This window comes from Camponotus vicinus, unplaced genomic scaffold (genome assembly GCF_025532165.1).
Source record: "Camponotus vicinus isolate PSW18456_S1 unplaced genomic scaffold, iyCamVici1.0 SCAF_6, whole genome shotgun sequence".
Lineage (NCBI taxonomy): Eukaryota > Metazoa > Arthropoda > Insecta > Hymenoptera > Formicidae > Camponotus > Camponotus vicinus.
In genome coordinates, this window is record NW_028141978.1 from 12,077,942 (window position 1) to 12,092,295 (window position 14,354).

Sequence of the window (14,354 nt, forward strand, 5' to 3'; positions counted from 1 at the left end):
TATTATAAAATAATTCTTTTTTTTTAATCAATTGTATTTGTTTGTAGTTTCGAGTTATTTATATATATATTACATGTATCAATGAGCTAGAGAGAGAGAGAGAGAGAGAGAGAGAGAGAGAGAGAGAGAGAGAGAGAGAGAGAGAGAGAGAGCAGAATAAAATATGAAAGAGTAAGCGAGATAGAAGTTCAGGTGGCGTTACTATTCAACTTATTTATTTCGCGCCATTGAACTCTACACATACTGGAAAGGCAGCGGTCGAGAAGACGTTCTAGATGTTTTAAAGTGTTTGATTGACCAATCAGGATAGAAGGAGTAAAAAATTGTCTAACCTGATTGGTCAATCAAACGCTTCAAAGCATCCAGAATGTCTCCCCGATCGTAGTTTTCATCAAGGTCCGTAGATGGAGAAACTGGACGAGAAAAAGTGTTCGCATCGCCGTGCGAGTTGTCTTCTCTCTGATTGCAATAAATATTGTGTTAGATTTAATTATTTGTCAATATAAGTCGATTAATTTATTCAGAAAAGCATGTCGGGCCCAGTTGCACACAGGAATGTTGGACCACTGCTACAAATGTTTCGAGATTTAGTCCGTGGTGTAAGTAATGACATTTACTCCAATTATGTAATGTTTTTTTTTTCATATGTTTACTTGTTTACAAATTATATTGGTATTTGATTTATTAATATCAAAAAGATTTTCCGGACAAAATGAGTCATTTATTTTAAAACAATTAGTTACAGTGTTTTTATTTTGAGGTATATCTTTATCAAAGATATTGAATTTAATTTGTAGAAATTGAATGAAGCAAATATTTTCAGGAAAAATATATTGTATTTAACTTATTTTCCCTTATTTTCAATAAACTTGCGTTTTTTCTCTATACAAAAATACAGTTTTAGAAGTTTTAAAATTCCAGATAACATTTCCATTGTTTATGTGTTGCAGAGGAAAATTGTGTTAACGATTAGATTTGCTGACGAACAAGCAGCGCGTACTCAACCTCCACCACAGGTACCAGGAGGTCCATATCATAAAACCTCTCAGATTTATTATTACACTCGAGACGCGAGACGGGAAGTTGAACCACCATTGTTGATTAGTGGATCAAAGCAGATTGGCACAGAGTAAGTATATTATATTCACTCATTTAAATTTAGCTAAAGAAAGTAAAATTAATGTATATATTTTTGAAACATGTATACTTTGGGCAATACATATTATATAAATATTTAGTAGAATAATTTTGGAAGAATAATTCATAAAAAAAAGGAACTCTTTTTTTTATATATTGATACACATTCCTTAAAACTTTTAGGAATGAGTCTCCAGCTGAAGAAAAATATCTTACTCCAGGAAAAGCTTACAATTGGGATTAATTTCGTAAAAAATTGGACTAGAGGATATTATATTGGTGTAATATATCATTCAGTGATAGATGTTCTGACATAATTATTGTACATAGCAAATAAATTAAGCTTCTTAATGTATTGTATAATTGGCTGTTTGTTATATTCTTCTAAAAAGTTATTATACAAGTAAAATTACAAAGACATTAGAAGAGAACAAGCTGAAATAAAGATGCACATACACATATTTTATATAGCATTCTGTATAAAATATGTTGAAATTAGATTTAATACTGAATATATATATATAGCATCACAGTTGAGGACTGAAATGCATCACAAGCTAAAATATATTTATGTTAAGTCAGAATTAAAGAAATTTAATTTTTAATCATTAACACATTGTATAAATTAATAATAAACAGGAATGTTTTCTTGTATACATAGACACAAAAAACAAATATGTATGTATGTATGTATGTATGTGTGTGTGTATGTGTGTATTTATCAGCACAATATCTCATAGATAAATATAATACATTATTACATACATATACACAGTGAAATGCATGATTCCACAAAATACATACAGGATTAAAAATAATATTGACATCGATATAAATTTGTACAGCCTCGCCAAAATTAGCTATCACACTGCAATATCTAACAATATCTAACATGATATATTAAATTTATAGATTCTAACCAGATAACAACAGTCGCATCGTGAGCGCAAAACTAACGATTATAGGAATTACGAAAAGAAACAGGAAGAGGGAGAAGAGAGATAACTTCTCTCTGGTAACAGTTTAATAGGGGATTTGATTCTGATAATATTGTATCATATCGTAAGTTTTCGTACGGAAGTTGAGGTAGCTGTTACGTATTACATTAATCATGAAGATTGCCGCCTCTCGATCAGTAGCAGTTGGTACGAATCGGCTACGTAGGAGCTTAATGGTTTGTCCACGGAAGCAGGGTAATCCTGTGTCAAGCATAAGGGAGACGAGAGAGATGATGGCTTCCTGGTAGGGTCTACAAAATGAAGAACATTTAAGTAGGGTATATTTAAGCAGTACACATATTTGTTACATATATTTTTTACTACAACTAAATATATTTTTGCGCTTACCTGACCGCGAGGAAAGCTTGCACGCACAATTCCACAAACCAACGGAACGGCGCAGCTTCCATTTTGCCACCCATCACGAGCACCATCTCATCGGTGAGTTTAATGTCGGGCTCGAAGCCCAAGTTACCGCCAGGCGAACTCTCAAACATGAAGCCAAAGTCGATATGTATGATATGACCTTGAGTATCTATCATGATATTGCCATTGTGACGGTCTTTGATCTGGAGGAGGTAGGTTATCACGCTGTACGCTGCCATCGACTTGACAAAGTTGCGACGAACATTTTGAAACTCTTTGGTCGTCTCGTCTCCGTGTTGCGTTATGAAATATTGATACATGTCGCTGTCTGTTGTACGTCCAAGCTGATCCCTTGATGTTGCATGCGGCACGCATTCTATCACGCCGCACTGATAATAATAAATGATTATAATGTAATTATAAATGAAAGATACTTATAAAACAATATACTGATCATAAAAAAATAATCAATATCTCACCCCGGGAGCTGTGGCCACCACTCTGTAGGGAAATAGGAAGAGATTCAGCCCAACCTTTTGGAATATGTTCTTAAAAATACTAATCACTTGCAAAGCCAGCATATCTTGCCTGACATCGTCGCCAACCTTGAAAATAGCAGCTTGCCACGTCTGCTCTTCGGGTTCTCTCTTGGTTTCGACTTTCCCATTAGTTGAGACTGCCAGTGCAATGTTCTCGAGCTCATTGATACCGTATCTCTGTACTTTGAAGCGCGCTAAGAATGGCGCCTTAGCAGCGCTATAATTGTAAGATAATTATATAATACTTTGTAATGAAATCATCTTATGTAAATCATTATCTCATGATTATCCTTCTAAATCGTACCTCTGCATAGGAGTACCGCTTTGATAATCTATATCGATAACCATTGCTTCGGGATTTGATGGTAGATAGCAACCAGGTTGTACTTTCACTCTCGCTAAGGCTTCTAGGCATGCAGCTTTGCGTTCCGGGCCTTTAGGATAAGGTCGGATTTCGCCCGAAATATTGGTAATTTTTTCGAAAAAGTCAAACTCTCTCTCGTAAAATTGTTTTGCCGGGCCAGACAATGCATTCAGAATATTCTTCGTCAACGAATCTAATATGTCATATAGCACGGGATCCTTCACTTGCTTATCCTCATCCATGTATATATTAGTGTACATATTCCATATTAGCTGATGTGCCACTACCTAGAACGCGTTATAAATCAAAATAATTACAAATGAATTTCTTCTCCGATTTAATTTAATTTTAATCGCAAATCTTATTACCTGCGATCGTTTAGCGATCTTTTTGATAAATTCGATCACGTAGCCCATTGCATCGTGACGGACGGCTTGCACTAGTTGAGGTATATAGAAAAGCACAGCGTCGGCGGGATAACTGTCCAACACATGCACCGCATACTGCGCCGAGATAGGGTGATGCGGAAATTGTCGCGAGAAGTATGCTAATGCTTGAATTGGAGATACTCTTGCCCACGTTAACATATAAACTAACTGAAACACAGGAGCAGATAATTATATTACAAATACAGATAGATGGGATAATAATATTCAATGTATAAATATGTAACATTATACACGTCTGGCTATTAATTAACATATTGATATATTCCAAATTATAAAATAATGATTCACTAACTAAAAGTTATGCATAACATATTCAAAATATCTTACTTCAGGTACATCATTAAGTAGCGTGTCTGTCGTGACAAGATATTGTAATGCTTCTGACACATGCATGACTGGCACAGGTTTAAGGCGCACCAAACCACAGATCTCCTTGATAATAACTTCGTGATTTTTTAATCGCACCGGCAAAAATATTGCTAGAACGGGACTGATTTCCCACGCGAGCCGCGTATACTCGCGCCAACGATCGTTCATCCCTTTGGCACGCCAATCTGCAATACTCCCTTCCCCTTGTATTGCGAGTTCCGGTCTTCCGCTAGGATTACGCCAGACCTACAAGATTTCAATATTCAAAAGTATTATTTTCACATCAAACAACAATAAATCATAATATATTGAAAATTCATCGAGTACTCTCACCAATAACATTTCAATTTCAACCGCTAATAATTCGAGAATCAAGTTTCTCTTCTTGATATAATCTTTCACGAGAACATTAGCGTTTACAACTCGCTTGCTGCGATTACTACGCTTGCCCAACGTATTGCTACTGGTTGACATTGGCATGGTGTTCATCCACACATTGCTAGACGATTTCGAAAAGTCGTTCGGAGTGGGAGCAAGCGTGGCGGCTAATGAACCAATCGTCTCGCTCGGAACAATTACCGCGGTTGTATAAGTTTGTTGAGAAGTCACTATTTCAAATTCATTATCGGCCCCCGTCATCATCAAATACTTTTTATCGCTATGCATTACCTGTAGAAAATGAGAATAACATGGACAAATTGCGTTATTGAGGAATTAAAAGAGATAATTGTAAAAATTCCACGATTAAGATCAATATATCTTAATTTGCACTTTAATAAAGTATAAGTATAAAGTATATATAACTATAATTTGCTGCAAATTCTTACCTGCCAAAAGCGTATTAATGTAACTATGTCCTCGCTAAGCTGATCAATTTCTTGCGTCGGTAATTGGCGTTCCCGGCAAAAATAATCTAGGCAATTGGAATAGATGCGTTCACGCAAGACATTTTTGCTTAAAGTCCTGCGAAGATGGATCCATCAATTATTCTTTTTTATCACAGTTATTAAGAAAAAATTAATCATTTTGTGTATTTACCTCGGTAAAACGTCACCTTGCAACAATACCAGACCGCACGAGAGGAGTTTGAAACGCACGCCGACAGCAGCAACGTGCCGATTAATGCCAGGCTCTTCGCCAGATGCACCGACAGTCATGGGTAATGAGCGATGCAACAGTAAGGCAATCATGTCAACTGTTTCCTGACAACAATACTTAGCCGTCTCGACAAGCTCTACTATAAAGGTCACCCAGATATCGTGTGGTTTTATCTGGGGCGGATTGGGTCCAAGCTTGCAACCCTCGTAGACTGCAAGCGGACTGACCTCTTCTTCATTTGGTGCAAACAAACCCATCCTTTTATCGACAGTGTATTGCCACGCGAGTAACATCTCTTGTAAGAAACGCAATTTTAGATCCGGTCGAACGGTTAAAATCCATTGCCAACACTCGACCGCCGTCGTCATAGCCACGGTCGTGAACAATTCTATCTGCGAGCATGCAACTGTGTGTAGTAATCGTCTATGTATCCCTGAAAGTGCGATAGTGAAATTACAAAGTAGAATTTAATGAAATTCTGTTTGAAATTATAGAATTTATTGCTGTTCAAGTTTACCGGGCATGGATATTAAAAGAGCAGTGGCACGCCAGAGAGCTCCGCGATGAGCAGTATCATCGCGATCTTGAGAAGCGCGGCGAACGGCCTCAATCAACCTATAGATGACTTTATCTCTGCACTTTTCTAGAGTCATCTCTGCGGTTGGCGACTCGGTGCGCGCAAGAGCGAGCATACCCGCTACTTCTCCGGCATGCCAGGATCTCGTAGACATCATCGATAGCAACCATGAACTCGCGCCTTTCGGACAGCGTGGCCTCTTATCCAATGAATTCGTCTGCAAAATACGTTATCTATTATAATATAAAATTAGTAATGAGTTATCATTTATATAATACATACATAATACGGTTAAACGTCACTACGTACATTTGCCGGAACTACTGTAGGAATTGCCGTGTCTACGAATTCGAGAACAGAGTCAATAGCTAGCGACAAACCAGAATGATGTCGCATGCCAGAAGACGGTATCTGATTGATGTATTCTTGCAGATGCGATCTGGTAGCTTGCGGTGCCCATTTCATAGCTTCCTGCACTATGCCTTTACATCTTGCAGTGAAATCCTTCACGATAATCTGTAATAAATTATGTTATTATGTTACTATAAAATTTATTTTAACAAATTATATAATTCATAAATTACATAATCATTATACCTCTCTTGCTTCGAGAGTATTCATAAGTTCAATACTATATGGTGTGCTGGGTATTCTCAAACTAGGAGTTTCTTCATTTGGATCAAGTTGTAATGAATATGATAGAATCTGCAATAATACACTTGTATGTAAGAAGAAGCCTAATGAAGTATAATAGAGTACACAATAAAACAAGTACCTGTAGTATATCCAACATACTCCAGAGGACTTTGCAATTCCACAATAGATGCGGAAAAGCATCCACTAACGCACTGAGATACTTGTCCGCCACTCTTCTGATTTGCTTGTGCACGTGATTGAAACGCACTAGCAAGAACTGTGCATGATTCTCGAGTTCCTTCTCGCGTTGTTCGTCTTTCGGTTTGCGCTGCATCACATCCTTGAATTTCGCAAAGACAGAATCCGCTACGCAGCATATACACTGCCACATGCCACTTTTATCCTTCTGCAAATCAGTATCGCATAGATACTCCATGATCGGTTGCAAACTAGGTTCAGGACTGTTTGCCACTCGCAAGGTTTCCGACCAATAAACGGATAACAAATATGTGCATTGCGCAAATTGTAGTTTAGTCACATACGCTGATATGTCGTTTGTACTGAAAGAAAATCACAAGAAATTTGATAGCAGACACTAAATAATAATTATGTAATAGATTCTAAATAAAAAAATATCTAAAAAATAAGACGTCAAGCTCTTTTAATAATAGAATAACATATAATTTTTTATAATTGAGACAAAAAATATCCCCCCCCCCCCTCAAGTACTCAAGTCTCAATATTTCCTTCAAACAATTGTCATAATTGAAAAGATTCATTAAAGATTGAAAATAAGAAATGTATAATGATTTAAAATAAATCATACCGGGTGCTTATTTTCAATACTTGACTTCGCAATTCCTGCAACTCATTCAACGAGACACTGTCATTGCGTACTGCCGATGTGTACTGTAACTCTCGCATTTCAAGACGAGCACTGGTCTGGGAAATAAGATAGGGCGATTTGACCGCGACTTCCTTGACGCCCTCGTACCATTCAGGTGGCCACAATCTCGACGGATGATCCGCGGCGAAGCCCATTATAACGCAATATAACCAAAAGTCTTTGAACAGCTTCAGAAGTCGTTTATGCGGATGTCTGATCGGCGGTAGACGTCGCACCAAAATCGCGATCACAGGAATGAGTACTCCTAAATTTCCAGCGCTAGTAGCTGCTTTCTGCATCATATATTTAAAATTGTTTCAAATATTTATCTTTTACATTTTGTTAAAATTAAAGTAGATTAAAGCTTACCGTTGCGATAATACTATTCGGTATCTTGTCACTAGCGCGTTTACCCTCGAGTCCCAACTGCACGAAAAGTTCAAGAAGATGCAACAGTAAGTCGTCCAACTCCGACTCGCCTTGCAGATTCGCCGCTATGTTCGCCAGTGCGTTTGTAACCGCTTTGGAAACATGACAATACTGCTTACGATCATCGTTCGCAGCGTATGTTGCCGTACTCGATCCCAATGACATAGAGAACATTTGCATTATCCCTTCGTAAATCTGCGTAATAAATATTCTTGATAATGATTATTCTAAATTTTTTATTTGAATGTTACAAATGGCTCTAGAAATATTAGAATTGTTACTGACCTTTGGTTCGCATTTAGCGATGATCATGCAACCCAATTGATCTACTATGAGAAAATCGAGATCGCTGGGAGTGCGACAGAAGAGTTGTTGGAAAAACGGGAAGATGGTGCGCATCGTCTTCGGGGTATCCTTTAGCGCCACAGCCACATGGCCCAACATGATCACAATATTCTTCGAGACTACTTCGTTCTTCAATTTTTCATCATTTTCACTAAAAAAATCATCGAGTAAATATTGCAGTTTTATTTATTTATATGTGTAGAAAAATTATAAACTTCGATGTCGTCGAATAGCCGTACCCATCACTTATGTCTGCCGTGTACAATCTATTCGAGACACTGGCCACGAGCGCCGGCACGCAATCCGGATTCACAGAGTGCGCAGCTTCCAAGGCGATACAGAGATTGCCGATTGCTGCATCGCGAAGTTTCTCGAATGCCGTATGCACTGATGATGTCGTCTGTTTCGTGTCGGTTATTTCTTTCCCTTGAACTATCCAAAAATACGTGAATATGTGCTATATTAATTACAAATAATTTTATGACTAACACATTGATAGATATAATACATGATAAGAGAGACGCAATACCTAGCACTTTAAATTGATGTTCTTTCATGGAATATTCACTATGTTGTCGATATAATTTCAGAAGAATTGGCGATGGCGCAACGAGAAAGTCTCGTAAATAGTATATCGACGTACTGGCTATGTTGGGAAATTTTTGCGCCAATTTTCCCAATCCCTCGAGACAAACCATCAATAATGGCATGTGTGCCAGCACAAGCTTGGGCCCATGATTAGAATTAATCTTTTCCACGAGTCGTCCGCACAAACTGTCCGCGCCTGAGGATCAAAATTTATATACATATAATTTATAATATATAAACATATAAATAAATAGATAAAACTTTATTTTGCAGCATTGTCTGTTATAAAATTATCGATATTAGTTATTTATGCATGACATTTGACAAAAAACACTGCAAGAAAGAGCGATTAACAGATTATTATCGTGCCACGCAGAAATAAATTTATTATGTTAGTAATTACACTAAAATAGCGGACGTGTTAATAGGGAAGTGACACACACGGGTAAATCAATATACCCTTGCCGATCAGCATTGAACTGATATCTGCGAACAGCGCGGACAAATCATATTCGCCGGATACTGGAAAAATAACGTGAAAAAATCTTAAGAAACCTATACTTGTATTGAGTTATGTGTTACATGATCGATATAGACATTGATTTCTCGCGATCACACTATCCATGCGCTTACAATTACGAGCACAATCGTGAAACTCTTCAGTATATCTCTTCCAGATTATTATTCTGACATGAATGCGCAATTTATTTTAGCTTTAAAATGCTTCCGCGACGCGCTTTCTATTTTGTCTATCGACAAACGTAAAATATATGCTCACCTGTCTCATCACCAATCGCCCAGACTAGAAGATCCACGCACGCGGAGTTGGCCATTACATTCACCTTGAAGCGATTGACGGTACGGAAATTCGTATCAATGTCCTCGCGTTCACTCGCATCGTGCTGTCGCGATTGCAGCTCCGTTTGTCCCGAGAGGAATAAACCTTTGACAAATTCCTGCACGTCCCTCGTAAACGGAGCCGGCAAATCGCGCTGATTCTGCAGCAGTTCGCGCAACAGAGCCACCATTACTAAATTCATCGTCTCACTGAAGGTCCGATATGGGAAAATGTGTACTTGACCAGAACTATAAACCTAAAACGATATAATTATGATTATGTATAATTAGACTCATATAAATGATAGAAAATCGTTAATATAAATAATTCACTTGTTGCGCTTCTTCATCTAAAAACGTCAGGATCTCCTTTGTGAGCAATTTCTTAGCCAGAGCTAACACACTCTGCAAGTGCACCACGGTAAATTGCATCCCAGCTCTTCTCTCGGGACTCTCGTTGCATCGCATCTGCGGGAATTGATTGAAGCTCGAACCGTAACGACTGAAGAAATATGTTGTCGGATCATACGGTACCGACAGGAAGGACTGTAATGACGGTCTCTTGCCGCACTGATAATCGTGACTGTCGTAGCCTGGCAAAGCTATGTTGTCGATACATGAATTAAAATTACCGCTCAGAGATCGCGGGATAATGGGTCTGAAGTTTGAAAAGTTGTACTGTTTCTTGTCAGATATCGAGCGATTTTCGGAACTGCTTGCCGGTGAGGGTGTCTCCCGGCGCGGGAAGATGCGACAAAGCAATGGTGGATCCGTGCACGCGAAGCGGCCCATCGATCGTGCCAGACCAATCAATACTGGCACCAGGCATTTGCATAATGATACTGAAACAAAATGTAACACATCAGAAATATAATTTAATTGAAACTTTTCAATTCTTATCAAATAATGACACATATATAGTTTAAGATAACGACTCAATATCAGTGACATTACAATAAAAAAAAATAATTCTGACTTATTATTCCTTTTATTAGTATGTCTCAATTACTGATTTTTTAATACTTTAGATAGAATTGTCATTTGTATCTCATTTGTATCTCATTTTAAATGCTGCAATTTATTATATCAGAAACAATTATGTTATGTTAATATATCTGTTGATATTTACTCTTTGCTTGTAAGCCCCGATTACTATTTTGATCTTTATATCCACGTATCAGGTTGGTCAGAACCGCGAGGATCTCAACTTGTGTTGAAATAATTTCTTCTCGTACTGGTTCGCATCTGGCCGCCACATCGCTCAATAATGTGTTCAGACAGAAGCTGAAGCGTTCGGCTACTGGAACTCTCTCGGCGAGAGAACATTTTACTTCATCCCGCCATACCGCTTTTGGAAGACCGCGCAACAGTCTGAGCAAATATGGTAAGATTCGATCCCGGTGTTGCAGTTCAGATTCCAAAAAATAAATTCCCAATGCAATGGTCGCATCTTGACCCCTCTGATCCAAACGGAATACACCCTGAGCGGAATCTTGAGGACACAACTTGTACAATTTAGCTACCTGTAAATCAATATAAAAAGAATAAGTTAATTTCTTTTCTTCTCCATAAAAATTGCACTAATAATTTTTTTGTTAATTGCATTATGAGAAAAAATAATGATCCAAACTCTTCTCTTGGACAAAATTTTATAAAATATTATTGCGTATCAAAATACTATTTATAAATAATTTATTAAGTAATTTTGCAATAATATATTATAATTTTCTTCTCTTATAATATTTTGAAAATGATTGTCTATTATATATCTTTATAATTTTTTTATAGTACGTAATTTTCTGGATATTTCTATCTTTTATATTTATTCTATTATATTAAAAACATTGTTATTATGTTTTTCACAAGATTTGTTTCAAACAGTTATTATACAAGTTGCGATTATAATTTTTTTAACGCACAGGACAACAACAATTATCATATGTAATGTCACGACTATAATAATCCTACAAGTGTGTCTCTTGGAGATTATTATGTCATAATAATATGTCAAGATATCAGCTGACATTTCCTGTGGTTAACCCTGATATGTCAAATTGATGGAGAAACGTAAAATAATTATTATTCGTAAAATCATCGAAAAATTAATGTTCGATCAGAGAATTCTATTCTATGCAAAAACTTAATTTACCTTCTCCCATGGTGTAGGTTTAATAGCGGCTAAACACCTCGCCAATTGTTGTACGGCATTCGAGAAAAATAACTTCTCATCCGCCATCATCTTACAATTGACCGATCATTAGTACTGACCACAGGTACTGACAGATGACAGAGAGAAACCTGAGAGCGGCCTCGCTTTAACACGCATATTGTGCTGATGCGCCGCCGAACATGAACTATGTCCGTTACGTTCGGTAATGATACATGGTTCGTGTCCGTGCTACGGTTCATATCCAAACTAGATGAGGTTGACAAGAACAGACAACTGCACCGGCTTTGTCTCACTAATGATGAGCAAATCATGCGGTGGTAGGCACGAAGCGAGCTAGGGCGATCTCATATCTTATTTATTAAAGAACATGTTTTCTTAATAAAACCTTTTTTTTTTTTATTTAAAATAACAATATATCTGTATTCCGGAAATGCTTGAAACGTTTCTTCCGTCTTTGTTTCTTTAGAAATATATAGATGTTTTAAATAAAAAAAAATTTTATTAAAAAACATGTTCTTTAATAAATGCGATAAGATCGCATTTAAAATATATTAATGGAAAATTATTTTATTATTTTTTTACCGTTTCAATAAAATAGTACAATATAGTGTTATAATTATAACAAATAATAAAACAATATTTCACAATTGTACTTTACACAAGTTCTGTCCCATAGTTTTTTACCCATGATAAATAATATTCTAATTTTTTTAAACACAAAATTATATTTTTTCTTGAGAGATTAATGTCATTGTCACGTCTATGTGGAAATCTCTTTGTAAATTCTTGATTGCTCTTTGCATTCTTATGCATTGAAATTTCCTTTTTGGCTATTGTCAATAATCTATGAAGTTCCGAAAGTGCTGCAGATATATAGAGAGTTTTCATTTCAGCACCTGGTCCTTGCAAGATCAAAGCGCCCGCGTCCCTTAGAGCTGCTAAACATTCTTGATTTTGAGGCAACCAGTCAACCTAAGCATTTACTAATAATATTATATGAAATAATTTAATATTAATAATACAATATACACAAATTACTCACACTTTTGATATTTGTTACGACAGATTCAATCGCCGAGTCTGTATCTTTGAAGATTTCATTGTTTCTCATATTCGCACATATAATCAGAAAAACACTAGCAGCATCTTCGGCGCAATTTAGATAATCTCCAATATAATAGAGAGCTGTATACGCATAAGCGTATATCACATTTGTCACATTGAAGTAAACATAAGGGGATGCTTTCTGAATACAAGTAATCCATTTAATTTAATTTTATTATTCTCAGTATGCAAAATTTATTATTATATGAATAGATTTGATATCTGTTACCTGCAATTCACTAAATAATGGTACATCTATTAAAATGGGATATTTTAAATCCTTGTAAGCATCCATAATATCCTCTTCAATGGATAGAATTAATTTTCTTTCAATACGATGAGTCCACCATGGTATCCACTTAGGCAATAATTTTTCTGCTTCCCCGTTTTTTAATAATGCTTCAAATTCTTGCTTTTCTGTATCTGACAAGGCTGACCAAAGTTCATTTGGATCTTCAAAATTAACATTCTGCAATCTGCTTTCTAAATCGACAAGCTAAAATATACATTTGAGAATACATATTTAATAAATTATGAAATAAATCATTCAAGCCATTAGTTTCATTACCTCTTGTTCATCATCTGAATCTAATACACAGTCCTCATCATCGCTATTGTTTTCATCAAAATCCTCGTTTAAAATATCATTGTCTATGTCTGCTTTATGTACTCTCTTGAGAATTTCTATCATATTTTGCCTAACAAATGGGTCATTTTTCTGAGATTTTAGTTCATCCTCGACACACTGTCTGTAAAAACTCTCGGAGCAATCAGTGTGAAAATCTGATTTGTAACATTCAGTCCCACAATAACCTATGCCACATCGCGGACAGGTATACAAACGTGTGCGTTTGTTACACCTAATATTAAAAGAGTACATGTTAATTATAAAAGTTAAAAAATGTCAAATTTACACAATATAATCGGTTTTTCAAAGCTACTAAATTTTACTGCAATTTTATTATACAAATATTTTTTTACAAATTATATTTGTAATCAAATATTTGTATAAAAGAATTTTACTTACAATTTACAGATATTAGTGTCTGAACTCGGACCAGGAGATTCCATCATTTTCAATCGTTCTATTAGGATTTCATTGCAATAAACACAGCAATGTTTTGATGTTTTGATTATTGTATTGTATCTATAACACAGAGCCTCTATTTTACCGATACACTGGTAGTTTAACATAATATCTTCCTAGCACCAGAGAGAAGCCTGAGAGCGGCCATGCCCCTGATTTAGGTGGAACCCGTATTTGAAGCGCCTCTATGTCCATAAAACGTGGACATTGAACTACATAGCCATGTCCATGAAACTTTTCAAAGGGTAACATGCTATGTCCACGATTTGTGGTTCTGTTCCGTGCTATATGCACAAAGTGCCGGCAATATGACTGCAAAAATATGAATGCAAGACAAGTTATGTATACATCTTTAATGTAAATAAGATTTGTGGT

General features: G+C 36.2%; 3 protein-coding genes across 4 annotated transcripts; 1 reads left to right on the forward strand and 2 right to left on the reverse strand.

Annotated features, from left to right (window-relative positions):
• Positions 1 to 375: 375 nt before the first annotated feature.
• Positions 376 to 1,500, forward strand: LOC145973387 (NADH dehydrogenase [ubiquinone] 1 alpha subcomplex subunit 7). The gene is made up of 3 exons (XM_083102722.1): positions 376 to 599; positions 951 to 1,129; positions 1,321 to 1,500. Exons 1-3 carry the CDS (start codon positions 531 to 533, stop codon positions 1,379 to 1,381), a joined length of 309 nt encoding a protein of 102 aa, XP_082958848.1. The 5' UTR covers positions 376 to 530; the 3' UTR covers positions 1,382 to 1,500.
• On the reverse strand, positions 1,472 to 11,929 carry Pi4kiiialpha (phosphatidylinositol 4-kinase III alpha). Of its 2 annotated transcripts, XM_083102714.1 has the most exons (23): positions 11,768 to 11,929; positions 10,748 to 11,141; positions 9,952 to 10,460; positions 9,560 to 9,875; positions 9,241 to 9,303; positions 8,723 to 8,977; positions 8,433 to 8,625; positions 8,134 to 8,344; positions 7,789 to 8,043; positions 7,360 to 7,712; positions 6,673 to 7,093; positions 6,495 to 6,602; positions 6,207 to 6,413; positions 5,838 to 6,114; positions 5,261 to 5,753; positions 5,050 to 5,185; positions 4,556 to 4,891; positions 4,181 to 4,468; positions 3,773 to 4,000; positions 3,345 to 3,691; positions 2,981 to 3,257; positions 2,484 to 2,890; positions 1,472 to 2,386 (listed from the first exon to the last, which is right to left on the reverse strand). In XM_083102714.1, exons 1-23 carry the CDS (start codon positions 11,855 to 11,857, stop codon positions 2,161 to 2,163), a joined length of 6,390 nt encoding a protein of 2,129 aa, XP_082958840.1. In that variant the 5' UTR covers positions 11,858 to 11,929; the 3' UTR covers positions 1,472 to 2,160. The 2 variants fall into 2 exon arrangements, with proteins under 2 accessions (XP_082958840.1, XP_082958838.1); XM_083102712.1 differs by lacking the exon at positions 9,241 to 9,303 and having other exon boundaries at positions 11,768 to 11,926.
• Positions 11,930 to 12,328: 399 nt separating this feature from the next.
• LOC145973384 (zinc finger HIT domain-containing protein 2) lies at positions 12,329 to 14,354 on the reverse strand. The gene is made up of 5 exons (XM_083102719.1): positions 13,920 to 14,354; positions 13,461 to 13,752; positions 13,122 to 13,388; positions 12,831 to 13,034; positions 12,329 to 12,760 (listed from the first exon to the last, which is right to left on the reverse strand). Exons 1-5 carry the CDS (start codon positions 14,084 to 14,086, stop codon positions 12,443 to 12,445), a joined length of 1,248 nt encoding a protein of 415 aa, XP_082958845.1. The 5' UTR covers positions 14,087 to 14,354; the 3' UTR covers positions 12,329 to 12,442.

Coding starts and splice junctions, on each gene's coding strand:
- LOC145973387 (XM_083102722.1), top strand. CDS start 531: ATGTCGGGCCCAGTTGCACACAGGAATGTTGGACCACTGCTACAAATG. Junction 600..950: donor TTCGAGATTTAGTCCGTGGT/GTAAGTAATGAC, acceptor TATGTGTTGCAG/AGGAAAATTGTGTTAACGAT. Junction 1,130..1,320: donor TCAAAGCAGATTGGCACAGA/GTAAGTATATTA, acceptor TAAAACTTTTAG/GAATGAGTCTCCAGCTGAAG.
- Pi4kiiialpha (XM_083102714.1), bottom strand. CDS start 11,857: ATGATGGCGGATGAGAAGTTATTTTTCTCGAATGCCGTACAACAATTG. Junction 9,876..9,951: donor TAGATGAAGAAGCGCAACAA/GTGAATTATTTA, acceptor ATATCGTTTTAG/GTTTATAGTTCTGGTCAAGT. Junction 6,603..6,672: donor GTATGTTGGATATACTACAG/GTACTTGTTTTA, acceptor GTATTATTGCAG/ATTCTATCATATTCATTACA.
- LOC145973384 (XM_083102719.1), bottom strand. CDS start 14,086: ATGTTAAACTACCAGTGTATCGGTAAAATAGAGGCTCTGTGTTATAGA. Junction 13,035..13,121: donor CATTATTTAGTGAATTGCAG/GTAACAGATATC, acceptor ACTTGTATTCAG/AAAGCATCCCCTTATGTTTA. Junction 12,761..12,830: donor TCGTAACAAATATCAAAAGT/GTGAGTAATTTG, acceptor GTAAATGCTTAG/GTTGACTGGTTGCCTCAAAA.